The 25,719-nt window shown below is 35.2% G+C and overlaps 2 protein-coding genes across 6 annotated transcripts in view; both read left to right on the top strand.

The window, feature by feature from the left end:
• Positions 1-4,093: 4,093 nt before the first annotated feature.
• Positions 4,094-9,868, top strand: LOC135598971 (uncharacterized). Its single transcript, XM_065093535.1, has 4 exons — positions 4,094-5,135; positions 5,217-5,360; positions 7,279-7,464; positions 9,539-9,868. The coding sequence occupies exons 1-4, from the start codon at positions 4,197-4,199 to the stop codon at positions 9,617-9,619; spliced, it is 1,350 nt and encodes a 449-aa protein (XP_064949607.1). The 5' UTR covers positions 4,094-4,196; the 3' UTR covers positions 9,620-9,868.
• Positions 9,869-10,696: 828 nt separating this feature from the next.
• Positions 10,697-25,719, top strand: part of LOC135580820 (protein PLASTID TRANSCRIPTIONALLY ACTIVE 14-like) — a 37,791-nt gene continuing 22,768 nt past the window's right edge. For 2 of the 5 annotated variants that reach the window (XM_009419412.3, XM_065093539.1), the window contains exons 1-7: positions 10,706-10,852; positions 10,955-11,128; positions 11,207-11,344; positions 14,820-14,945; positions 16,193-16,321; positions 21,558-21,647; positions 22,265-22,351. In XM_009419412.3, coding sequence (XP_009417687.2) covers positions 10,787-10,852; positions 10,955-11,128; positions 11,207-11,344; positions 14,820-14,945; positions 16,193-16,321; positions 21,558-21,647; positions 22,265-22,351 — 810 coding nt within the window. In that variant the 5' untranslated portion in view covers positions 10,706-10,786. Of the gene's footprint in view, positions 10,853-10,954; positions 11,129-11,206; positions 11,345-14,819; positions 14,946-16,192; positions 16,322-21,557; positions 21,648-21,716; positions 21,868-22,241; positions 22,352-25,719 lie in introns of all 5 variants that reach the window. The other 3 variants (XM_065093536.1, XM_065093537.1, XM_065093538.1) reach the window with 3 other exon arrangements.

Here is a 25,719-nt window from a genome sequence, read left to right on the forward strand (position 1 = left end):
GTTGAAGGTTTCACAATCTTCGATTCGATCTTTAAAGCATGATAGATTCCATTTTTTAGTACGATTCATATAATATTTAAATCCTCCAGCCATAGTCACAGGTTGAACCAGTGTTGCACTCTGATGTAATCCACAAGCACACCGATTCCACATAGACAACTTATAATAGTTCTTCTCTCAGGCCAAACACCAGCGTCTCTTTCCTTTTACCTCCTCATCCCCTCTCTCTCTCTCTCTCTCTCTCTCTCTCTCTCTTCTCGCTCCTAGCACCTTTTTCCTTACGTCTGTCTTTACATTCTATCCATTTCTTTTTCCTTCGTCAACTCTTCTATGATCGCCCACTCCTCTCCCTTCTATAGGTCTTTCATCGATTCATTTCTGTTAGGTCTTCTTCCTATGGTTATTATACTCATCTTTGCTATCCTTTCTTGTCGTATTATAATTTTTATTTCTAGACATAAATTTTGACATGGCACACATTATTGTAGAGGAACACTCGAGTGAACATTTTGTACAGCCATATCAGATAGAGGTTAATAAGACAATAAGAAGACTCTTCTTCTTGCTCGTAAAATCTTCATGAGTGCATCAAACCACTATATCATAAACGAGACATTATTAGTGATGGACATGCATTATTGGTGATGGACCAACACATGCCATCCTTTTTGGCAACCAAAATTTTCCACAATAGGAGAATTAATTGTCTACAATGTTCAGTTGTAGACAAATGCAAATGCTGAATAGTTTGATAGCCATGCTTGTCCGCTTGTCCTTGCCAGTTGGATGCGGTCTATGATCACTCTTCCATCATCTATGTGGTGTTTTGGGGTTTTGATTGATGATGCTATCTATTACTTGGTGTAGTTAACATAAATGTTAGTATAATCAACGTTTTCCGGTTCTTTATTGTTGTTTCATTATCCATGATATCAATATTACATTAATATATCTTATTATTGTCATCTAAACATAAATTGAATAGGTATCTTTTGAGCAACTTTTAATTTTATTCATTATTAAATATTATTTTTAATTTCTAAATAGACCTAATCACGATTCCAAAATCATCGATTCTGATTTCACAATACTTGGAATTGGAACCAAACCTTCAAGGGTTAGTTCTCGTTCGATTGATTTTAGTTTTGGTTTGAATCATTAATTTTAAGTATTTTTTAAAGTAAATAATATAAAAAATTATATTTTTATTTTTAATTTTTTTAAAAATAATGAACTCCCATAATGACTTAATGAGTATAAACATATAATGACATAACTTAAAAAATTGACATAATATTAAGTAAAATAATTATCGGACGTTATGATAATTCTTTCAATAGACGTATCAATGAATAGGATATTGTTGTCTTCATCGATGTATACTTAAACTTCAACTAATTCAAGGGGCATGATTGATTTGGTTTCATCTATGATTTATCTTTCCACGCAGAAGACTTGACACTAGAGTTGTTAGTATGTGTATCGCGATCTTCATTAACATTGAAAATATTGTTGTGCACCGTATCTACTATTCTAAAATAGAAAACTCTATACTTATAATGTTGTCCCCAAACTGAAAATAAGTTCCAGCTTAATAATCTCCTTGATATTTTTTATCTTCGTATTAATAGTTTTTCTCCCTTAAAAATTTTACTATTCCCATTAACTTGATCAAAGTTTTGAAGGTACCATGTTCTCCAACAAAGTTAGCACTATAATGATCATACAAGTTATTGACCAATTTTTTAATATATCTAATTTTATCATCAAGATCAACATATCCTCCTAAACTTTCATAATAAATGGGTAAATAATCATCTAATCTAATGCGAGGATAAAAAATACATGCAACTAAATAAACGGATGAAATTTCAAGAAAATAATTTATTCAATTTTATTTTATAGCCATTATTATCATATTTAAATCATTATCATTTTGATATTCTTCTAATGCACCAACAATATTAATGCAAATAACAAAAAAATTATGTGTAGGATAATAAACATCAAATAAGGTATATGTTGTATTATTAAAAACTTTTAAAAGTCTTTCATACACGTTTTAATGCTGTGAATATAAACAAAATTTGCCTAACATTACTTTTAATAAAAGTGTATAATAATTATTTATATTCAAAAGATTCTTTAAGCAATTTATATGTAGAATTCTATCAGGTAGAAATATCCCTAGAAAATATTTTGGGCCTTTTACCATTTAGCTTATAAAATCTTATCCATTCTTTTATTACTTGTGGATGACCCCATGAAATAGTTTGCTTAATAGGTGAACAAAAAATTTAAGAGATCTAAGTCGTACATATAAATTCAAAACATGATAACAGATTGATAAATTGATATAATTTTGGAATAGAAGTAGTATTTATCGATACATTATCAAAATCAATAAAAAAATAAAAAAAAATATTTTTTTTATAATTTTTTTATCATTCTATAAATATTATTGGTTGTATGTAGTTCATTGAAAATTCTAAAAACAATAATACATTTTTGTATTTTCCATCCACTGTATGGCAGGTGGATTGTAGGAATACATTTGCTAGTGATCATTTCAAATATCAGCACAAATAGAAACATGATCGTCCAAAGCTTTAAATTTTTTTATATTATTTTATTTTTTATAAAGATTATGTAAAGAATGAGTAAGAGTAGTAGGAGAACTCGTTGTGCGATAAGATTTAAAATCTCTTGATAATAATCAATAAATCTAACTTTTTATCAAAACTAAAAGATAAATATTCAATAATAATTAATTTGACTAATGACTTATGATTTTTTTAAAAAGAAAATTAAAAAGTGAGAAAAGCAGGGTACTTGAAAATTTACAATTGATTCCTATCCATATGGACGTATTAGAAAGTTTCTTCTAATATTTCATATTCTCTTTTATATTTAAAAATTTAGCCATAGTAATTATATAAAATATAGAAAGAGCAATCGACGTTACGAACTTTCTTGAAGTATAATTTGAAGATATCTAACTTTAGTTTGGCTGTCATATCAATATCCTTTGATCGTTGATGCTGATATATTACTTTCTTAAATTATCATAATCAGATAGAGCTTAAAAATGAGAGATTTGAAGGGTATTTATAGGGTTTTCATATTGTTTTTCCTAAAAAATAACTATTATGTGACGGATAGAAGGGGCAAATATTTTAAAAAAAAATTATATTTTTAATTATAAAAATAATTAAAAATATCCCTAAATATAATTATTTATATGATTGTTGAGAGGGGCAAATGAGTTATTTACTCATCCATCGATCGTTTAAGCTCAACGATCAAATGAGTTATTGATCGGGGATACCTTTTTCTTTTTTTCTTTGAACCGTCGTATCGATGATTCCCGTTATCAAAATGTATGAATCATAATCGAACTATCACTCGGTGGTTCCGGTTTGGTTCAATTCCGATTCGAACTATTTCTAACATCTAACATGTTTTAATTATAATTAAAGTTAAGTTTGTATTATTCATACAACTAAACTCTAAATCATAACAAGCAAAGGCATAAAAAAATTATAAATAAAAGGGGAGAGAATTCGCACTAATGATTCTTCGAGCTCTCTAATTAAGCTACTATGTTCCATTGTAATGACGGAGATGAATGAACTAAGTGCCCTTTTAACTCTGGACTTGGCTGTAACACATGTACATCTAAGATATTACGTGTACATGTCTCATTAATTATACTCTAAAAGTATAAAAGCGAGCAACTATTAACTCACTATTACTCCAGACTAAATTGTTTCACCCAAACCCTAAATTTTCTAAGCCTAACCCAATAAATTCGAGATTTTAGCTAATCGGATTTGAACCGACGAAAAAAATTTATTAACTAAATTTCAAGATATGAGATATATATATATACATATATATATGTATATATATGTATATGTATATGTATATATACATATACATATACATACATATATATACATACATATATGTATATATATATATATATATATATATATATATATATATATATATATATAATTAATGAGGCTTGGAATTGGTCCATATAACTACAAAGCCCATAAGCTATTTAGAGAATTAGGTGAGGATTAGGCCCAATTCTACTACAGCCCACGTAGCCCTGTCAACCAAAAGCCTCTCTCTCCCTCTCTCTCTCTCTCTCGTGCTATCTCACCATCGACAATCCATCGAACACCATGCGGGGCTTCGGCAAGCTAGCCGCAGTCTCCGGCCGGCCCATGACCGTCCCCGCCTCCGCCGCGGCGGTGTCCTACTCCACCTTGACTGGTGGAGGCGGTGGAAGAGGAAGAGGCCGGGGTTCTGGGACCCCGTCCCGTGTCCCGGGCCAACCCGATTCCAACGCCGGTGATGACGACCTTTTCGCCCCTCCAGGCGTCGGCCGCGGGAGGGGACAACCCGTGCTTCCTTCGTCTCCCGTCCTTCCCTCCTTCTCGTCTTGGATGTCTTCCGAGAAACCCGCCGTCGGGCGGGGCCGCGGTCGCTTAGCGCCGCCTCCGCCGGATTCCTCCGAAACCTCTTCTGATATGCTACCTAAAAAGCCCATATTTTTCAAGCGGGAGGATGTCGCCGTATCTCCGGTAGAGAAGCCTGAGTTTGCCGATGCGGATGAAGTCGAACCGCTTCCTCTCAGCCTGTCCTCTGGACTCGCTGGTGCCGGAAGGGGCAAGCCCACCCGATCGGCTGAACCCGACTCCAGGGCGCGCGAGGAGAACCGGCATCTCCGGCCAAGAGCGGCTCCAAGGTCGACACTGGGAACATCTGATCAGACGTCGAGCCAGCCTAGAATGGGACGGGAGGAGGCCGTGAGGAAGGCGGTGGAGGTCCTGTCTCGCGGCGGCCCCGGCGGTGGGAGGGGTCCTGGTAGGGGAAGAGGAGGGAGAGCAATGATGCGAGGAAGAGGGAGAGGTGGGAGATTTAGGGGACGAGGAGCGGGGGAAGCTGATGAAGATATTGGCATTTACCTCGGAGACAATGCTGACGGGGAGAAGCTGAAGAAGAGGCTTGGAGAAGAGAAGATGAAACAGTTGTCTGAAGCGTTCGAGGAGATGAGCTGGACAGCTCTGCCTTCTCCATTTGAGGACGCATATTTGGATGCTGTACATACTAACAACATGGTTTGTCAGGCCACCTTTGTTGTATTGTGCAAATTGTCTTCTCTGTTATCTTGCTCTAGCTTGATCTTTTTGTTTGTGCAGATCGAATATGAACCGGAATACTTGGTTGATTTTGATAATCCGGATATTGATGAGAAGCCTCCAATGTCCCTTCTTGAAGCACTGGAGAAAGCTAAGCCATTCTTGATGGCATATGAAGGGATACAGAGCCAAGAAGAATGGGAGGTGATTTGTTGTGCTGTTGACTTGTTTTAGATAGAGAAGTCTATTCTTGTTAATAAGTTCTTGACCTTCTACATAATGAAAAGTAGTTGATGGTCCTCCACCGAAGGTGGTCATTCCCAATATATAACTTACGGGCTGGAATTGATCCATGCAACTTTTATTTTTGTACATCTTTACACACAACAAAATTTGAAGTTCATAGAGCCAAATCTGACCATTATCTGCCTGTTAGAAGACTTAGATGCCAGCTGCACCTGTTGAGTGGTTGTTCCATTTTCAGATAGTTTTGATCCAGACATTATGGTAGCTTTTTGGGTTTTTTTATCTCCAAGGTGTTATCTGTTATGCATACATGTGTGGATACAACTTGGAATCTGATTGGAATATAATAGGCTTCACTGATCTGACAAAAAAAATTGGTACATTCTTCTATATAAGCTGCTTTAAGCATTAAGCTCTATACTGTTTTGTCTTTGCTTTACAATTTGCTCCTAGGATAAGAAATTAAAGATGTCAACAAGACCCGTATTGTTACATTGTTCATCAAAATGCTGTGCAAACCAATTTATCTTCAGATAATAACTGTCGAGATCAATATTTGTAGAAAAAAAAAAAACGTAGACTCAGAATCTCAAGAATCTAATGCATCATAGGACAATGGGTGAACTGGACTGATATAAAGTGATGATTGCTGGCTAAGATCACACAGAGTGCCAAAAGTTCAAAGGAGTAGTGACAAACTGATCTAACTTCAATGGTGAGCCTTGAGCAGATCTATAAAATTGGAAGTGAATGCATAAATTTGTGATTAATTCAAATTATTATTGAAAAAAGTTCTCTAAAGTTGACTTCCAGTAGTTGTTAAAAGAGTTTGAATTTTGTAGTTATGGTTTTACATAATTCCTCTTCCAATTTCTGCTTTGCAGCATAATAATTTGGTATCTATTTTTCATATCAAGGCAATGAGTTCCGACATGGTATATCCTAAACTGTTTTGGAACCAGTATGCAAGTGGAATTCTCAAATGGTTGTTGAAGTGCTTGTTCTTTTATTTCAACTTCTATTACAAAAGAAAATTGTTTTTATTTAATCCCTGTACGAATTATTGTAGAGTTGAAGAGTGTAAACCGCTCCCAAGGCATGATTCGATAGCAGGTTTGATGCCTTTTTGGATTTTGTTAGCTTTTCAGATATTGCAGAAGCTACACTCTTTTCCAATTGACAATTAGTGGTGAAGACTATAGATGCTTGACTGTCTTTTGTAGTTTATAGCATTGCCTGCACCTTAGTACAAATGACTTGTTGATGACTTATGACATATAATTACTGCACCTTTATCATTTGGCTTTTTGCAAGTTCATTTATCTCTACTTTGTGCTGCATGTTAAATTGTCTCGGTAAGAGGAAAATATGATGTTGTTTTTATCTTAGTCCTTTTTTAGTTTAAAACTTGAGAAATCTATTTGGATGCTCTTTATTCAAGCAACTGTTAAACACACCACATCCTGATTATCATCACCTGTCTTGAAATATTGTGTGCACCTTGTTGGTAGCATCTTGTTTCTGTTGCAAGCTTTTTTTAATGGTTTTGGGACTTATATCCATGTGAAGATAGATATCATATTCTTCCTCTTTCTAGATTCTCTTGGAGCTGTGAATTTTTTCCCCTTAGCTGCACTGTATTTTTGTTGTTCAAACAGTGTATCATCATTCTAGTTCCTTCATTATATCAAATATGACTGTTTCAATCACAAAATCAGTTTCTGTGGTAATATTGGGTCAAAACTATATCCTTTCTTTTGCATTTTGTCTTTACATGAACTTAAAATTGTAAGTATTGATGTCTTAGTTGTGGCTACCAGTTAGAAATTTCATGTATTATTTCATGAATTTTCTGATGTCCAATTTCCTAAACTAGGAAGCTGTGAAAGAAATTATGGAAAAGCTACCTTATATGAAAGAGCTTATGGATGTTTACTGTGGACCTGATAGAGTTACTGCTAAGCAACAACAGCAAGAGTTGGAAAGAGTGGCAAAAACTCTTCCAGAGAATGCAGCTTCTTCCGTGAAGAGGTTTACTGAGCGAGCACTTCTGTCTCTGCAGGTTGTCTTCATATTCATAAGTCTTTATGTTTCAATCTGGACCATGATTTTTACACGTATAAAGCCTTTTTTTTTAATAGAACAAGCAGTCAATGCATATATTTGCTTTAGATGTTTCAGTACACTACATTTTGTTTCACTCTCTACTATTTAAAATTCTTGACTTTCATGTAGAACTATTTTTGTTTTCTTTTTAGGAAAATCCATGCAAAATTCTAATAATCAGCATTTTGATTCTGTAAAAGACTTAAGTAGCAACTCTGATGAAGACATCACATTAGTTTCTGACGAATTGAAGGACTCAGATGTTTTTCTGATATTGTTAAGGAAAAAACCCATGTAAAAATGTTGCAATTCTTGGGATCAACTATCTTTCTTTGGCATGCACAACCCGTCTATACATCCAGCAAGACTCTGTAGTATCATTTATGGACACTTAATTGGATATTGTTGACTGTCAGAATGCAAATGGTCCAAGGGATGGGCCTATTATCTTAATTTAGAGGTTGCTTGGATCCTTATAGCTTGCATACCAGAATAATATATTATTTATGGATCTAGTTATTTGACATCCATAAATTAAATCGTGGTTGTTTGGATCTTTGTTATCTTGTTTGGTTGTCTGCATTAGATACAAGTTAGTGCATTGGCAAATGCCTCATATGCGGTTAATGCAGGAACTGTACAGCCAGAACCTGCATCCATATAGCTGCATGCCTGTATGCAGGATCCAAAGAGCCCTAGTATATAAGACAGGGTGTCACTGCTTCTACTAAAAAGAAAAAGCAAGCAGATGCAAACAAGTTGAAAGTCATATTCTTTTTCTGAAGAGTGAATTCATCTATTTTATTGTCTAGAATATATCAGATTGACGCCTTGAGGAATAGATACTAACCCTTACCGCTGTTAAATTTGATGCTAGTCCCTTTCGGAAGGATTTTTATAGTTTATACTAAATACAATTAATCTTTTAACTCTCTACATTCCTCTTTAACTCTTCATTATCGTATGAGACTGCAAAAATGTTATTCATTACCATTTACAATGTGTCACAAATATACTTTTCCTATGAGTTGTTTGTAATGACAAAAATGCTGGAAAAGATATGATTTAGTTCTTCTCTTTGACATCTAGAGATGTTATGAAACTCACTTGTAGAGATTTTTTATGCAGTGGTTTTGTGTACCTGAGTCCTGACCAACAAGAAAAAGTAAATTACTCTATTCTTTAGAATTGCTCTAGAACCAAATTCAGGAGCATAGTGAAAATATTTGCTATATCCTTTTCAGAATACTGCTCCAAGCTCAGCTTAATCATAGGTTGGTTTATTGAAATGTGTGCAGTTGTAGAATGTTTCTACTACACTGCATCTTAGTTATGCTTTAGGGTTTAAAAAAATCAAAACCCCAATTTCCCGGAACCTTAGCAATAGGCGAGGCTCTCAATCCCATTAACAATAGCGAGAGGCAAGACTGGTGTCACAGACTGGAGTGGTCTGTCTCTGGTCTCTTTCTTCTGGTGAGAGATCATGTTAGCTGATGCTTGCCTAATCTCCCTCCATGCAGCCTTTTCCCCAAATTTGTCTTTTTTGGGAGTAAGGCTTAGAGTCACTTCATGTTGCTTCGCTTGTGCAGCTCACAGATATTATTTAGTGTATTTTTTGACATTTAAAGCTGCTGGAGTTGAATCTATTTCTTGTTCATTGCTAGCTTGATTAGGCACCTTAAATTTCTGCTTGCTTGTTACCTAAGAAAAAAAATATGCTTGTACAATTTAATCTTTATCAAATTTAAATATCAGAAGAGCCAATAAAGTCATATTCAATGGGTTACTTACTTTTCTTGATTTATAATTTTATTCTGGGTTTGATAAAGACAATGGAGAAGTAAAAATTCTTTGGTTTGGCGATTCATAATTTTCTAGGTTTGGCGATTGGACATTCATTGTTGGTTCCATTATGCAGTTCAATTAAAAACAGTTCAATTCCTTTTATTGCTTCATTAAATATCTTGATTTCAGTTGTAACTGGTGTGAAAGTCATTCCTGATTATTGATCTCTTGGCCATCTTTTGCAGAGCAACCCGGGCTGGGGTTTCGACAAGAAATGCCAGTTCATGAACAAGCTTGTCTGGGAGGTATCACAGTATTACAAGTAGTGACTGGATACCTATGAGACATGGTCTCTGCTGAAGTGTCCTCTTTTTCTTTAGTAAATCAAAGAAGCTTTTGTGGAAGCTGAGAGGAGTTAAGATTTCTGATCAACAGACATGATGCATCTGATATGCCATGCTATTTAGCACCTTTTCTTTCAATCTTTTGAATAAATGTCTTCCTACTAGCTTGTGTGGACTGAAAAGTTCTGTTTAATTATCTGAAGACGACAAATAGGAGGTTTGCCGTTTTCCTGTGCTGATCTGACATTTTTAGTTTAAACAGGAGTTCATGCAATCACTGATGAGGGTGTTGTGGGTTTTTTGTTGCATGATTAAAATGGTACGTGTGTGCTAGCTGGATGCAGAAGATTTCTTCACAATAGACCCATTCTAATTTTGTGAAGCAATTGCTACTCACTTTGATGGAATCTGTGCAACATTTGCAGCTTTACTTGTTGATGTTCTGGACAGCCTCACTTATCTGTGTCAAATCCTTATCACAATTGAGGACAGTCCTAATTATTTAGTGCCATTTATTGATTTTAATTACGTACACAGAGAAGGAAATAGGAGGGTCAATTTATTAGTTCTGCTAAGATCCTTAAGTTAGGCTGTGAGCTCCAAATATTAGTTCTGCTCCTATGATAGTGGCAAACCATGTGTGCTTGGATCCCTTCAAGAGAGTAGTACCCACACCCCCCCACCCTTTTTTTTTTGAGACTCCAATTTATGTTAACGTAACTACTGGACATCACTGAGGATCAAATAATTCGTTAAAAATAATACATTTTATATTGTCCAAAATTCCAATAAAATTTTTAGTTCAAATGTGACCATGATTAGTAGTTAAAAATAATGAATTTTATTTTTTTTAAGTTTCATTTATGAAGATATCTAGAGGGAAATTAAAAGAAAATCAAAGAATATATATGCATTATTAAATTTGGAAGGGGCAAGAATGATATTTTCAAGCTCTGTAAGGATGGAAATGTAAAAGCATTTTTCTTTTTCATTTTAAGGGGGCTGGTCCACAAAGAAGCGAATCGGTTTAAATCGGAATCCGGTTTACCTCGACCGATTCGGCCGCAAGATAACGTTCTTTGAAACCCCCTCTCGGTTATCTTCTTCCCCTCTTCCTTTCTCGAGCATTTCCACACTCCCCGCTCCTCAATGTTTTCTTCCCCCATTCTCCCCCTTCCTCCCCTTCCCTCTCCTTCCTTCCTCTCCCATCGCACTGTAAGTATCTTGCCTTTCTCCCTCTCTCACTCATCTCTCATCTTCTCCTTTTCTTGTGGGGTTTCCTGAAACCTCTTCCTCTTCTTATCTCATCAATCTCAGCAGCTTAAGAACGGAGACAATGCCTTCTTTGTACCCCTTGGCAACAACAGCAGCACCAGCAGCAGAAAGGGAAGGAGGAGGGTTGTCACCGTCAGCAGAGCTTCCACCGCTCCCGTTCCCCCATTCAAGTTCTTCGAGCCGCCTAAGGCCGAGGAGAGTTCCCTGCTCTCTGAGGTGTGACTCCTCGTGCTGTCTCAAATTTTCTGGAGGTTTTGTTTGTTGTGGTTCAGTTTTGGTGCCTGGATCGTGCAGTTGGAGCCCGCCGACCCTGACTTCTATAAGATCGGGTATGTGAGGAGCATGCGTGCTTATGGCGTTGAGTTCATGGAAGGACCTAATGGGTTCGGAGTGTACGCGTCCAAGGACGTCGAGCCGCTGCGACGAGCTAGGGTGAGTTGCGTTAGCCTCCTGAAAAGGTTTCCCTTTTCAGTGTCTGAGTGTCATTTTCTTGGTTTTTCATCTAATTGGTGGACATTGTCTGATAGATTGTTGTAAACACTGTTTGTTTCTTGATCTTTTTCTAACGCGTCAAGATTTCTTGATGCAATTTTTTGTTTATAATCTTTGTTTGTTCCTTGATTTATTTCTAATGCGTAAAGATTTTTTGATACAATTTTTTTGTTTGTTGACAATTGTTTATATATTGTACAGAATCTGACAAATCAAGTGAAGGATTTACCAATTGATTAAGACAATATTCCTCTTAGGCTCTTACCAACTATTACAGATTTCTTAAATAGTGAGAAAATAATGTGAATACATCTTGTATACATTAGACAACACATTATCTAGAAATTATACATGTGCCTGTTTATACTCATTGAAGAATCAATGAGAATGAACTATTCTTCCAACTCATCTCCACATAGTATTAGAGCATCCAAAGCAGTGCACAGTATACTCTTTTCTGCGTACTATTGCTACGCCACCTTCTTGGACATTGTTCTTAAAGGATGTGACATGTGTTGAAGATACCTCATCCTCCCAGTCCTTGTCGTCTTAATGTGGATAGTCTTCACACTCCAATTATATTTGTGGACACTATCTGTCCATGCATTCCATGAAGCACCTTGCAGAATCAGTTCCTAAAATTTTGGATTGTTTCAATAAAGTTTGTGATGTTTATCCTTTGACCAAACAAATTAGACTTCCTTTTGGATTAAGTTCAAATTCTACTACTGAACTGTTTGAAATGGTTCATTATGATAGTTGGGGAGCTTTTCGATATTCTTTTTATTTAAATGCTCATTATTTTTGACCATCGTGGAAGATCTTTCTAGTAATGCATGGATATATCTCATGCATTTTTATTACAACTCCAAACCTTATTAGAATTTAAACTCAATTTGATCGAAAGGTTAGATAAACTCAAGTAGATAATAGAATTGAGTCTTATTTTATGGGAGATTTCTTCAATGAACATGGAATTATTTATAAGCATAGTTGAGTTTTCACTCCCTAACAAATAGGGAGGCCTTAGAATGTAGATACTGTCTTGCTGTAGCCCAGGCCTTGAGATTTCAGTCAAAACTTCCATTACCTTTTGGAAAGTGAGTCTGCTCACTATATCTTACCTCATGAGCTCTTGTCGGCATCTCTTCTCCATAGAAAAATACCATATGAAGTTCTTCATAAACAGTCACCTACTTATAATCATTTGTGAGTGTTTGTTTATGTTTTGAAAATGTACTTTTGTTGGATATCATTTGGATCAAATGGCTTATAAAGCCTATGATTTTGAGGCTAAATATATTTTCACAAGCCGAGATGCTATTTTCCATGAACATATTTCCTTTTTTGATGGTGAAATGAAACAATAACACTAGATTGCAAGTTTTGCCATTATCATTGTCTGACCAAGTTATCATTTGTGACTTACAAGCCTTTAAGGGGCATATCTATTCAAACATTTTAACTTGCATAAAGAATGATGGCATTTTTGTTGAGGAATCCATTCCATCTATCTCATCTCAGCTAAGTTCAAATCAGCCAACCTATGCTAAGATGATCAGGTTGCATTGGTCTACCATCAGTTTGGCTATGAGATTCCCATTGTTCCCATACCATGTTGTTATTCCCAAGCTCAACATCATCTTCAATGCTGACGTCTGGTAAGGGTACTTTTGATCCTTTAAATGTTTTATTTCTTATAAAAATCTTTCCCTTTCACCATTCCTTTGTTGTCAGCATCTCTATTTCTATTCAACCCAACACAATTTGCTTAGGCCGAGAAAAAAAATCCAAGTGGCAATATACCATGACTTAAAAACTTCAAGCATCGGAAGAAAAGGATGTTACTTGTTTGCCTGAAGGAAAAATGCTCATTGGTTGCAAATAGTCTATAAGATCAAGTATACATCTGATTGTTTCATTGAACGTTATAAGGTCATATGGATTGCCATGGTCTACACATAAGTTGAAGGATTGGATTACAATGGGACATTTGCACTAATTGCCAAACTAGTTACCATTAATGCTTGTTTGCTATAGCTTCTGTAAGATGCTGGTCTCTTTATTAACTTAATGTTCAAAATGCTTTTCTTTATGGTGAAATCTCCGTTGCAATATAGAAGACTTGCAGACTTGTTGGCCGACTTATTCATCTTACAATCACAAGGCCAAATATAACTTCTTCGATGCACTTCTTAGTAAATTTATGCACCGGATTCTTACACCACATTTTGTCATAGCGATTCGATTTTTGTGACAACTTTTTTGATGCACCTTCTTACTAAATTTATTCACCAACTTCGTATACCACATTTTATTCGTCTTACAATCACAACCATATATAACTTCTTCGCTGCACCTTGTTAGTAAATTTATGCACTAGCTTTGCATACCACATTTTGTCATAGCGATTCGATTTTTGTGATATTTAAGTGTCTATTGTTTCCAACAAAGAATGACATAAATTTAACTGGGTATGATGATGCTGAGTGGGGAGGTTGCTTTGTTACAAGATCACTTTTCGGGTATTGTGTTTTCCTGGGACTTCATCATTTGGAAGATAAAGAAACAATTAAAAATTGTTTTGTTCTTTGACAGAAGTAGAATACATAACTATGCCAACGATTACTTATGAATTTATTTGGTTGGTACATCTTTTACAAGATTTATAAGTTAACATTTTGGGTCTTGCCAAGTTACACTGTCATGATCAGGTGGCATTACCTCTTGTAGCAAACCCTGTCTTTCATGTACACATGAAACATATTGAAATGTTGGTTCGAGAAAAAAACACAAAACTATCAGATTATACTACTTTTGTTGCTTTTAGTCCATCACACACTTAATTTGCAGATATTTTACTAAAGTACTCCGAAAGACACTCTTTCATTCTTATATAATGTGAATATAATGTGAACACCATGTGAATTGGTACATGTGCTTATTTATACTCATTGAAAAAATTAATGAAAATGATCATACTCCCAAGTCATCTCTTTTTCCACAGTTTATTTATCTGAGTTGTTCTAATATTGGAGAATTCTTGTTGGTTTCTTGAATCTATGGGTAGGGACGTTTTCCTTCTCTTGTGCTGTAAAATTTTGGAGATTTCTTCTAGCCAGTTTTTCCAGGTTCTTGTTTCCTTTTCAATTTTGTAAATTAAAACAGGTGGGATTTCCACTTTTTCCTTCAAAAGGAAAATAAAAGTATCACTAAGATTTTTGTTCAAGGAGGCAACCTATTCTGACAGAAAATAATTGGTAGATGAAATCATAATTCCAGTGCCCTTGGTTGCTGTAAATGGTGCTTGATATTAAGCATATTTGTTAGCTTTCCCTTCTTTATGTTTCCTAGAATTTTTTGGTAATAACAAATTGTTCCTTTTAATGATGTTAGATTCTATATTTATTTCCAGGTTATAATGGAAATACCGTTGGAGCTGATGTTGACTATAAGCCAGAAGCTTCCATGGATGTTTTTCCCTAACATAATACCTGTTGGTCATCCAATATTTGATATTATCAACTCCACAAAACCTGAGGTAACTGAAATGACTTGACAGGTTCATGTATGTTCGCTCCAAAGAATGACTTCTAACTCTGTCTATATATTTAGTGTTGTATATCTCCAGTAAATATATAGCTATTGCGAAACAATGATGTCTTTCATCACTGGTAAAATAGTACCTTGCACCATTAACATTTAAAATTTTAAAACATTATGCATTAAGTATATACAATGATTCTTTCAAAAAAAGAAGTATATACAATGATGATAAGCTCTACTTTCTGTCATGTTAGAAGCCAAACTTATATATTAGAAGCAAGGATTACAATTTCGAATAATACCGTCCATACCGAGCGGTACGTACCGGTCCGTCAGCAGACCGATACACGGACCGCCTACTACCAAGCGGTATATATATATATATATATATATACCGAACGGTATACTGTTCGGTATATAGTTACCGAGCGAATGTCAAAACTCCGGTACGGTACGATATTTCAATCCTTGATTAGTAGTATTGCATAAGTATTTCAAAAATTTGATAGAGAGGCTAAAGATGTATTATGAACTCTAGAAAAAGATAGGCTCTACTTTCTGTTATTAAACTATAGAGATTAATCACAATAGTGGAATAGTTATTTTAAATAGTGCAATTAACCAAGACTATTTTCTTTTGTTACAACAGATTTGTAAGACATTTGAAGTCAGTTTCAGAGATTTTTACATGAACACTGCTATTCTCTTATTGTGAACATTTGTTGGTCTCCAAAAAGAAAATTCTCCATATATTCTAGACGACGAACAAAATTGAATAAGAATCATAATTTATCTATAATAGCGATTGTGGGGTATATGAAAGACTGACAATTTTTTTTGGAGGTCTTTTGTCATGCTGGCTTATAATTTTACATGCTATATCTATTGCATTGTAATTAAATTTTGACACCAGTCAGAAGTGAGCAAAAATTAAATAAACCTAATTTTCGGATTGTTGATTCATCTCTCATCACTTAAGTGAGATTTTTAACCTAGTCCTGTAGATTAAAATTTCTGCAAGGAAAATTCACAATGATTCTCTTCATTTTGTTTTCAGAATCTGCTTTCCTTTAACTCCACATATTTAGTATTTTAGTTTATCGTATCTATTCCTTATTTTTGTTGATTCTCCAAAAATGTACTAATGATGAACACAATGTTCTTGTTTACTGTCGGTGATTTTGACATTAATGTTAGATTAGTATAAGATTTTTTTCTTACTCTACTGTGCTTGATTTGCAGACAGATTGGGATCTAAGATTGGCCTGTCTTCTTCTATATTCATTTGATGTGGAGGGTAACTTTTGGCAGCTCTATGGTGACTTTTTACCAAGTCCAGAAGAATGTACAAGCTTACTTTTGGCACATAAGGTATGTGTCACTGCAACTGATGGATTCTGGTATCAATGGATCATATATTCTGTACATTAGATTATTCTTCTTAAATTACTTTGTGTACATCCCTCAATATCTTGATTTTATATACATATCCTTGCAAATTTAAAAATTATAAATATGCTTCTGAGTTTAGTTACTGTCATTTGAAATTTTGATTGCTAGAAAACTTCTTTTAGTGATTAAATGAGAAAAAATAACGTTTCTCCAAAGTGCCTTTTGTGTGAAATGGTGTACACAATCAAATCAAGGAAAAATTCAGAGATTAAGGTGGGCTAGAGATTCGAGAGTGTTAATGGTTATGGTGGATTCAAGTTAAGTTGGATCTGTCCTATTTTAAAAATGTTCTTGAGTCATGCCCTTAGGTCTGTCCTATTTCAAAAATATCCTTGCACTGTCAGTGATAGCCTAAGTAGAGGATTGGTGGTGGTAAAGGAGAAGATGGATGAATAAGAGTTAGGTTTACTTTGACGTAGGGATTGTTTTCTTGTTCTCCTTTCTTTTCTTTGGGTTTTGAGAGATGTTGAGGTTTGGGGGGGTGTGAACAAGGATGAGATGAATGAAAGGGAGAGGGTAAGTAAAAGGTTATCTTAGATCCTTTGGTAGTTTGAAGATGGTGAAGGAGGATTCTGTGTAGGGCTTATGATGAAGGAGAAGGGTCACAGAAGAGGGGAGAAGGAAGAAGATTAGGGGTCCTTTGATGATCCTATAATTTTTTTGGATATGCATGTAAAAGTCAACTTTTCAAGGGGTATGACTAATTGACTATCACTCCCTTGTAGATGGATATATATGAAAATATCCCCTTTGCTCCCAGATACAAATACAAAGAAAATGGCTGCTTGTTGTTCTTGTCATTGTTACTGTCATCTTGTAGATCCATATAACATGATCTGTATAGCTATCCACCCTTAACTTGAATTCGTTATCTTATTGGTGGTGGGAAGAGAGATAGAGTAAGACCCAAGAAGACTTCACTCGAAACGATAAAAAGAGATTTGAATGCTCTTGATTTTACTAGAAATATTACATTGTGCAGATTTCAATGGTGCAAAAAGATCCATGCGACCCCAAATAGTTGGGACATTACATTTTTGTTGTCATTGTTGTATCAGTTTTGATTTTGGATCTAGACAGCCATCTGAACTAGATCTAATGATTTGCTTGTGCATATGAAGAGGCTTACTGGCAGCCCAGTCAGATATGACTGAAGGCCTATTTTAGATGCTGAATCATAACCTTTGGCTGCAGCATATTTCAACTTGATCATACACAAAATGCAGGCTGGTGGTTAATTTGGTTTCACAAAATTTCACATATACTTATGAACTCCAGTAAATTGCTTGATTGTGGCTTTCCATCACATATCTTGATGACATTTATATAAAACTTTTTTTTGAGAAAAATTAGAAGCTTTCATTTATTGAAGATATATGCTAAGGGGATTAGGCGAAGAGCCTCTCTCCTCAGTCATACAAAAATAAGAGAATCTGGTTGTTCTAGCAAAATTAGTTAGATCATGATATTTACAATTAGAGCTCCTAGACCTGTGACTATGATGAACAACATTAAGCTTTTCAATCAAGAACTTAATATTTGCAATGATGGTATTGATATGCCAGTGAACAGCAGCAGTAGAAGTGATGATATTGATAGTATGTAAGGCATTCATGCGAATAAAAATATTTCTCCACTGATGGGATTCTGCTTGTTTGAGCGCTTTAAGAAGAGTTAGCGCTTCAGACATAACAAGATATGAAGCTTGGTAGGGAGCAGCCGATAGCAACAAGTTTGTCTTGAGCATTGAAGAAGACATATCCCAAGCCTGCAGTAAGATTAGAAGAACAAAAAGAACCATCACATTCCAAAACATAATCAAAAGTAACCATAGTTATAGAAGATGACACAGGAGCAACAACATTAGTTCCTTCAGAAGTAGGATATATATAAAATAATAATTCATGAGTGCAAGTGCCTTGTTGATTAAGGAAATAGGTTTGGATTGATGATTACGAAATTTGACATTATTCTTATTTAAACAAAGACACCAAAGATAGTAAGAAATGAGACTTAGGATCCATTTAGAAGTGATTTTGTCGGTATCCTTACCCTCTTCTAACCAAGACCCAAGGTACCAATTGTCAAAATACTTAAAATTAAGGTTGGCTTTCTCTTGAAGAATAGAGCAAAAATATTAGAGAATGAACACTCAAAAGAAAATATGTTTAGGAGAATCAATGTAAAGATTACAATCAGGACAACATTCAACTTGGCTGTGCAAGATATGAGAAATTAGATTAGAAGTGGGGAGTATATTCCAACAAAGTTTCCACAAAAGAGTTTAATTTTAGGAGTTATAACAAGCTGCCAAATTTCCTTTCAATCGGGCCAAACTTCAACCTTAACTTCTAAGCCAAATTTCAAACTTTGGTAAGCACTACTCACAGAAGTACCCAATGGATTGTATGTCATAAGTGGGGACTCTAGGGATTTGAATCTTCTTAATACTTTCAACTAGTGAAGGATGAAAAAGGAAATAGAGTTTACAATCATCCCAACGATTACGGAGGATAAGATCAGAGACCATCTGAAAGTCATTCAGTGCAAACACATTAATCAAAGCGGGTCATCTATTTATGGTAATATTCCAATCCATAGATCAGACCAGATATCTGTAGATGTACCATCACCAATCAATTTCATAAATCCTTATTTAATTAAGTCAATAAGAGTTCAAATATTTCTTCTAGATCTAGAAATAGGAGGGATCATCCCAAGGATGTAAGTGACTGTATTTGGCATTTTGAATGCTAACCCAAAGCGAATTGGAATTATTCAAAAGAGGTAAAATTCGTTCAACACATATAGATTTTTTTGGTAGTGAGAAGATCTCTCAATCCTTAGGTCTTGAGATGGTGTCCCGACTATGAGCTTCTTCTTCTTTTTGGCGAGATCTAAATTGCAAAAGAAATAACTGGAAAGCTTGGTCATATGATTCAGGATAGAATCATAAATAAAACAATTAAGAAGGAGATGAGTGGGCATAGAATTAAGAACAAAATTTGTTAGAACCATCTTCCTGGCTTGGGAGATAAGCCCTTTATACCAACATTGAATTCTAGATAGAGCCTTATCCACTAGGATGTTTTGGAAATTTTGAGGGAGGCGACCTTACGATAAGTAGGCACTTTATAGGGCATGACCCCTCCTTAATACCTAGAGTACAACAAATAGAATGTCTGGTGGAGGGTGGACAATGTCTTGAAAAGTAGACGTTTGACTTGGAGAGATTGACTTTTAAATTAGTAAGTTGTTCATAAAGGTTAAGGACGTTGAAGATAATGTTGCAAGACTTGTTAGCACAAAAGGCCAAAAGCAGGTCGTCAACAAACATTAAGTGTGAAATCATAATGCCTTTTAGATTGAATGGGATAATATCCTTTTGGTTAACATGTTTGTTAAATAAAGAGGATAAAATCTGTTGATCTAGTATGAAGATATGTGGAGATAAGAGGGTCTCCTCGTCTAATGCTGTCTTCACATCTTTAAGAGAGAGAACCACTAATGAGGCAGCCATTATAATTAGTTTTTAGATGAGTGTAAAGCTCTCAAAATATATGAAGGTTCATCCTTGTTAACTAAAAAACCTATGGTTTATACTTTATATTGTATACCATGATGCCATCATTACTGTGGGAACTTGTTGATCAAAGATGAACGTTCTTCTTTTCTAAGTAAAAGCAAACAGCCAACTTCCCACATTAATATATCTTGAATGATCAAGGATCGTATAATAGTTTAAGTTGAAAGTGTTGAAGCTTCGAAGTTACTAATTTCAAGTTTCTTATTTGTCCCTTCCATTGGAAAGTTGTTTTTGTTGCTTCACCCCAAGGTTCGCAATTTCGGTCCATATTGGCATAACAAGCCTCGCTCGGTACAGTATGTACCGAGGTGTATCAATGGTACGTCAGGGCGTATTGAGCGGTATACCTAAAATAGCATAAAATCCTTCGAAAATACTTGAAAAATAGAAAAAAATAGGGTATTTAAATTAGAAATAAATATACATTTAGTATAGTTTAAAAAAAAACTAATGTAAATTAGGTAAGAATAGTGTCATATATCTTTTTTCGGGCTTTGAGGAGTAGCCTTGTGTAAGGTTCGCAATTTCAGTCTGTTTCGGAACGTCTTTCCGTCGATATTGAATTAACATATGATCCAATCCTTAATATGCATGAAATATAAACATTTGACCTATTAAGTTTCTAATTTTAAATAAATAAATATTAAACACACTAATCATAACATTAAAGACTTTAATTACTCCCTAATTAATTCTATTCCACCATCAAAAGCATGTCAAACAACATATTAGACATTAAGTCATATATCACATAGAATAGGCTTAATTACCTCATAAATCAATAAAAATATAAAAAGAGAATACATACCTCTTGATTAAAAAGTTTTTCCTCTCATGCCTCCCAAATTAACCTCCAAATTAGCTTCCTAAATTTGATCTAATCCACAAATCGTTGTTTTGTTGAGTTTAGGAGAGTGAAAATATGAGAATAAGAGAGAGATTGTGATTGAAAATGAGTTTGAGAGAGTGTGAGAGTAAAATGAATTGAAAGAGGGGAGAGGAAAGGGTATAAAAATCCTTTAGGTTGCCTCCAAGAGTAAATTGACCGTTTGAAACCTGATATAAGTTGGTAATGGTCGGTTTCAATCGTTACTGCTTGATACGGCCCTATATCACCTAATACAGGGTCAAAATTTTGGTACTGTTCGGTAGCAGGTGGTTCGTGTGCCGAGAGGCTTTCGGATCGACATGTACCATCCATACTGGGCGGTACACATCGAAATTAAAAACCTTGCTTCACCCTATAAGAGAACAGACTCTGACAGTCGTAGAATTGCAATTCAAGATTGTTATATTAGTTAAAGTTTTACTCCGATTATTGAACTTTAAGGATCCAATTATATCTATATCTATTTATTGTTCTTCAAACTTAAGAAATTCCAGTGTGTCCATCAAGTTTCCTGTACAATGTTCTTTTGAGATCTAGATGAAGTCATCTTTTCTAGTCTTCTTTGTTTCTTTCTTAGTTCTAGTGCAATCAAATTCTCATAAACAAGCTCTAACCCTGATCTGCTTGAGTAGCTTTTTTTTCCAGGTTGTAATAATTTCTTTTTAACATATTGCTTTTAGGATGACCTTTTGGAGCTGCAAGACACAGATCTGGCTTCTAAAATGGAAGAACAACAAAAACGAGCTATAGAATTTTGGGAAAAACACTGGGTAAGGTTTTATTCAGTTTTTTGTGAACCTTAGCTTCACCTAACGTCAGTCATGGTTGACATAAATTAGCACTCAGCGGCCCCTTTAAAGATAAAACGCCTTGCTTGTGATGCTGAAAGATTTCTTTGGGCATTGAGTATTGTTCAGTCACGTGCTGTTAACATGCAAATCAGGGTTGGAGCTCTTGTACAAGATGCAAACATGCTTGTTCCTTATGCTGGTAAGTGTAAAGCTCCAAACCAGTAGTTCAGAGTTTCTGCAATCATGTAATATACTCGTGATATTTACATAGTCATATTATTAGTATGTGGAGACTGCAGTCAGTAGGTCAGAAACTGTCAGTCCAGTCCCATTTTATTTGCCAATAAATCCAACAGGGACAACTGCTCAGTTAGATTTGGTTGACAACTTAAAATCACAATCTCTTGCGTTGTTCACAAATATCATCCTTTTCACTTGAACATTCAATAAACCTCCAGTTCTGGAACTCTACTTTTTATCTATTGATTTCATTTCGGCCACAGTTTTCAGCTTTTGTTGATAGAAGTATTTCATTGGATGTCTAGGAGCATGTTAAGCATATTTATTGTGCAGATATGTTGAACCATTCCTTTCAGCCCAACTGTTTTCTGCATTGGCGTTTCAAGGATCGCATGCTTGAAGTGATGATTAATGCTGGACAGCGCATTAAGAAGGGAGAGGAGGTAGGCTTAGCATTTGTAACATTTAGTAACTACTTGTAACTGTTAGCACAATGCTTATTTATCTGTGGTGAAATGCTTGAGTCTTTTCAAGGTAGCTATGTCCTTGAATAGTTGAATTATGTCAAATCCATGCATTAAAGGGCATTTTGTGTCTACCATGCAAGTATGTCCATTAGATCTTTTCACACTTTCTTTAGCAACAAAACCAATGACCTTGTTACTTTAGTCACCTAATTGGTTTCTAAATAGGAGTGTTGGATGGATGCAAATTTTTCACAATGATAAGGTTGATCTTGGAGACAAGGTTTAGAGTCCTGAGGTGTCTCAAGCAAGGATTAAAATCTCAATTTGGTATTGATATCAGTATGCATCTGTATATCGATACTGGTTGAATAGATCGGTTCCGGTTGGACCAATTTTGGTCCAATTATTTGTCTACAAAAACTTTGTTTTTTCTTGAGTTTGAGTTAATAAGAGATCAAAATATGTCTGTACTATCTATTGCAAACCATATATGAAGAAGCATGCACAAAATTTTTTCAAGATATGATAGGCATTTAAATGTTCTACCTTATGAATGGCCTACTATTACCAAAAGGATCACTTTGATTCAATGGAAAATTTCTGGTCCTCAATATTACTCATTTGCGATTAAGATTATAATTTTGAAGAACCGATGCGTGAAACTGCTTCCATCACATCTGATATCGATATTGTTTGTGCCACTAATAAAGCAATAGCAATAATAGTTGTAGCCTTATTGTCATTAATTATAACTGTGGGAGTAGGCAGCTGGGGCAAGTATGGCTATGGCAAATATGACTATATTGGCCATTGAGTTGTAAGACTGCAAGTGCCATTATTATAATGGCATTGTGAGCCATATGAAGTACAGGCTTTGAGGAAAATGATTAATTATTGTTATATAATATTGGCCATGAGATTTGTGCTGTAAGAAAGATTGTGGCTGTAAGAATCTTTTATCTGATTTGTCGTAATATAAGTAGTCTCTCATCTTAAAATATCAATTGCTTTTCCTTTGTTCTTGTCTTTTTTGCTATATATAAATTGGGTGGATTGGCACACATCATGATTGTTATTTTAGCCTTTTAGGTGGCATGAGTGAGATATTGTTCCTTGGTTTACAAGCACTTCTTTGTATTTGCATAGTTGACATAGGTCTCCTAGCCCTGTTCGCCAGTGGTAGATGTAAAACTATCCACCTCATTATCATCTTCACGAACCTTACAAGAACATAAATTTGATGAAGATGTCTCATTATTTGAATCAATTTATTGCTCATTTATGGCATCCAATGGATCAACCGATTGCAATAGAGGATCTTTCTTCTTGACTTGCTGACTGGATGATTGAGACTGATGCCCTGTGCCACAACCCTTGGGCAAACCCATGGGCAATAGATAACTAAGCAAACCAATTGATCTAGAGATACATGAATATCAATGGCAAAGTTGGGATCCTGATTAACAGTCCTGATCCTTATCATGGATGGACAACTCAAATCCTTGCCCAGTGAAGTCTTCTCTCTGGGCTTTCTGCTGCAACTTTAGGGTCTTTGAGCATACAATTTGGCTGTCAAAGCTTGCTTGGTTTCTTGAGTTACCTTAGTGCATTTGACTATGTTGGAAAGCCCACCTTATTAAATGCTACTTCAGTCAGATTATTGCTTCAACCCAATCAGTTTAGTCACAATACATGCATTGTTTCAGTCCAGATGGGTATGCTGCCACACTGGATGTATATTTTGCTACTTTGGTGTTATTTTCTTGCAAATATTAACAAATTGATTTAGATGCACAATTATCAAATTTATGCTTGATGTTGAAATACGGTCTGTTAGTTCTATGCATAACCAATATTATTTCAATAAGCAGATTTGCCCTTCATTTGCATAAATCATGGTCAAATTCGTACAAATCTAGCTTAGATCAGTTGATATAGCCTAGATCATCTCAGTCGGGTTTGAATGGATCTCAGCTGGATACATCTTGGTCAAATTCATGCAAATCTTCATTGGACATGGCATATATTTACATAGACCCAGCTAGATTTGCATAGACCCAGTATCATTACAGCAAGAAATTAGGAGAGGGAAATGCATACATTTAAAAGTAAAGCAACAATCTAATCATGAAATCATGACCTGAATATGGGCATTTTGAGGTTGACCTTGGTTTGGAGATAATGTGGATGCTTTCTTAAGTTTAATTCTTGTTTTGCTAGAAAACAAACTCAGATATTAGGAAGATAGAGATTTGAAAGTGAGTTTGAGAAGAATTGATAGAGTGATAGTTTAGAGCGAAAAAGAGGAGTGATAGAGAGTTGGGATGGTGATGAAAAAGGGTGGTATCGGTCTGGTAACAGGGCAACATGCTTACTGCCTGATGAGCTTGTCTGTGCTGACTACTTATAGCCTGGTATGCATGGCATGGTAAGGGTTCTGGAAGTACAACCCATCAAGGATTGAAATATCGTACCGTATCGGAGTTTCGACCTTCTCTCGGTATGGTACGGTACTATATACCGAACGATATACCATTCGGTATATATATATATATATATATATACCGGTTTCCTATCGGACCGGTATACCGCCCATACCGGGCGATATCATTCGAAACTGTATACCTTGCAACCCATATCAAACTGGACTGAGCTATTTGTATCTACCTGTTGATTGTCGGATTAGTAAATATTTGTATCAATAGGAATTGATATTTGAATCCTTATTCCAGGCATACTGCCTGAAACATCTCAAGCTGAGGTTGTTCTGTATCGTGGTTAAAGGGCCTTAAACAAGTTGCAAGATAAACTTTAGTAAGCATGTTAAGCCTAAATCAATGGATAGACCAGTTCGGGTACAGTTCTTTTAATCAGATCTAGTTCTACTAACAGCTGAGCTATTTGTATCTACCTGTTGATTGTCGGATTAGTAAATATTTGTATCAATAGGAATTGATATTTGAATCCTTATTCCAGGCATACTGCCTGAAACATCTCAAGCTGAGGTTGTTCTGTGTCGTGGTTAAAGAGCCTTAAACAGGTTGCAAGATAAACTTTAGTAAGCATGTTAAGCCTAAATCAATGGATAGACCAGTTCGGGTACAGTTCTTTTAATCAGATCTAGTTCTACTATCATGATTAATAAAAATAAATTAAAACTAAAATAACACATCAAACTTGCATTCATTTAAAGTACCAAACTACATTGTCTATATCCAATAGCAAAAATGACAAAGTAAAACAAAATTAACATCAAAGATCATTAAAATCCAGTTCATCATTTTCAATCTTGTTACCATCTTCCTCTTCTTCCTCTGTAGATGATTTATATTCCTCTTCTTCCT

This window comes from Musa acuminata, chromosome BXJ2-1, assembly GCF_036884655.1.
Source record: "Musa acuminata AAA Group cultivar baxijiao chromosome BXJ2-1, Cavendish_Baxijiao_AAA, whole genome shotgun sequence".
Taxonomy (NCBI): domain Eukaryota; kingdom Viridiplantae; phylum Streptophyta; class Magnoliopsida; order Zingiberales; family Musaceae; genus Musa; species Musa acuminata.

Excerpts from the sequence above, each read along its gene's own strand:
- LOC135598971 (XM_065093535.1), top strand. The coding sequence starts at position 4,197 with ATGCGGGGCTTCGGCAAGCTAGCCGCAGTCTCCGGCCGGCCCATGACC. Across the intron at positions 5,136-5,216 it reads CTGTACATACTAACAACATG|ATCGAATATGAACCGGAATA; the intron begins GTTTGTCAGGCC and ends TTGTTTGTGCAG. Across the intron at positions 7,465-9,538 it reads GAGCACTTCTGTCTCTGCAG|AGCAACCCGGGCTGGGGTTT; the intron begins GTTGTCTTCATA and ends CATCTTTTGCAG.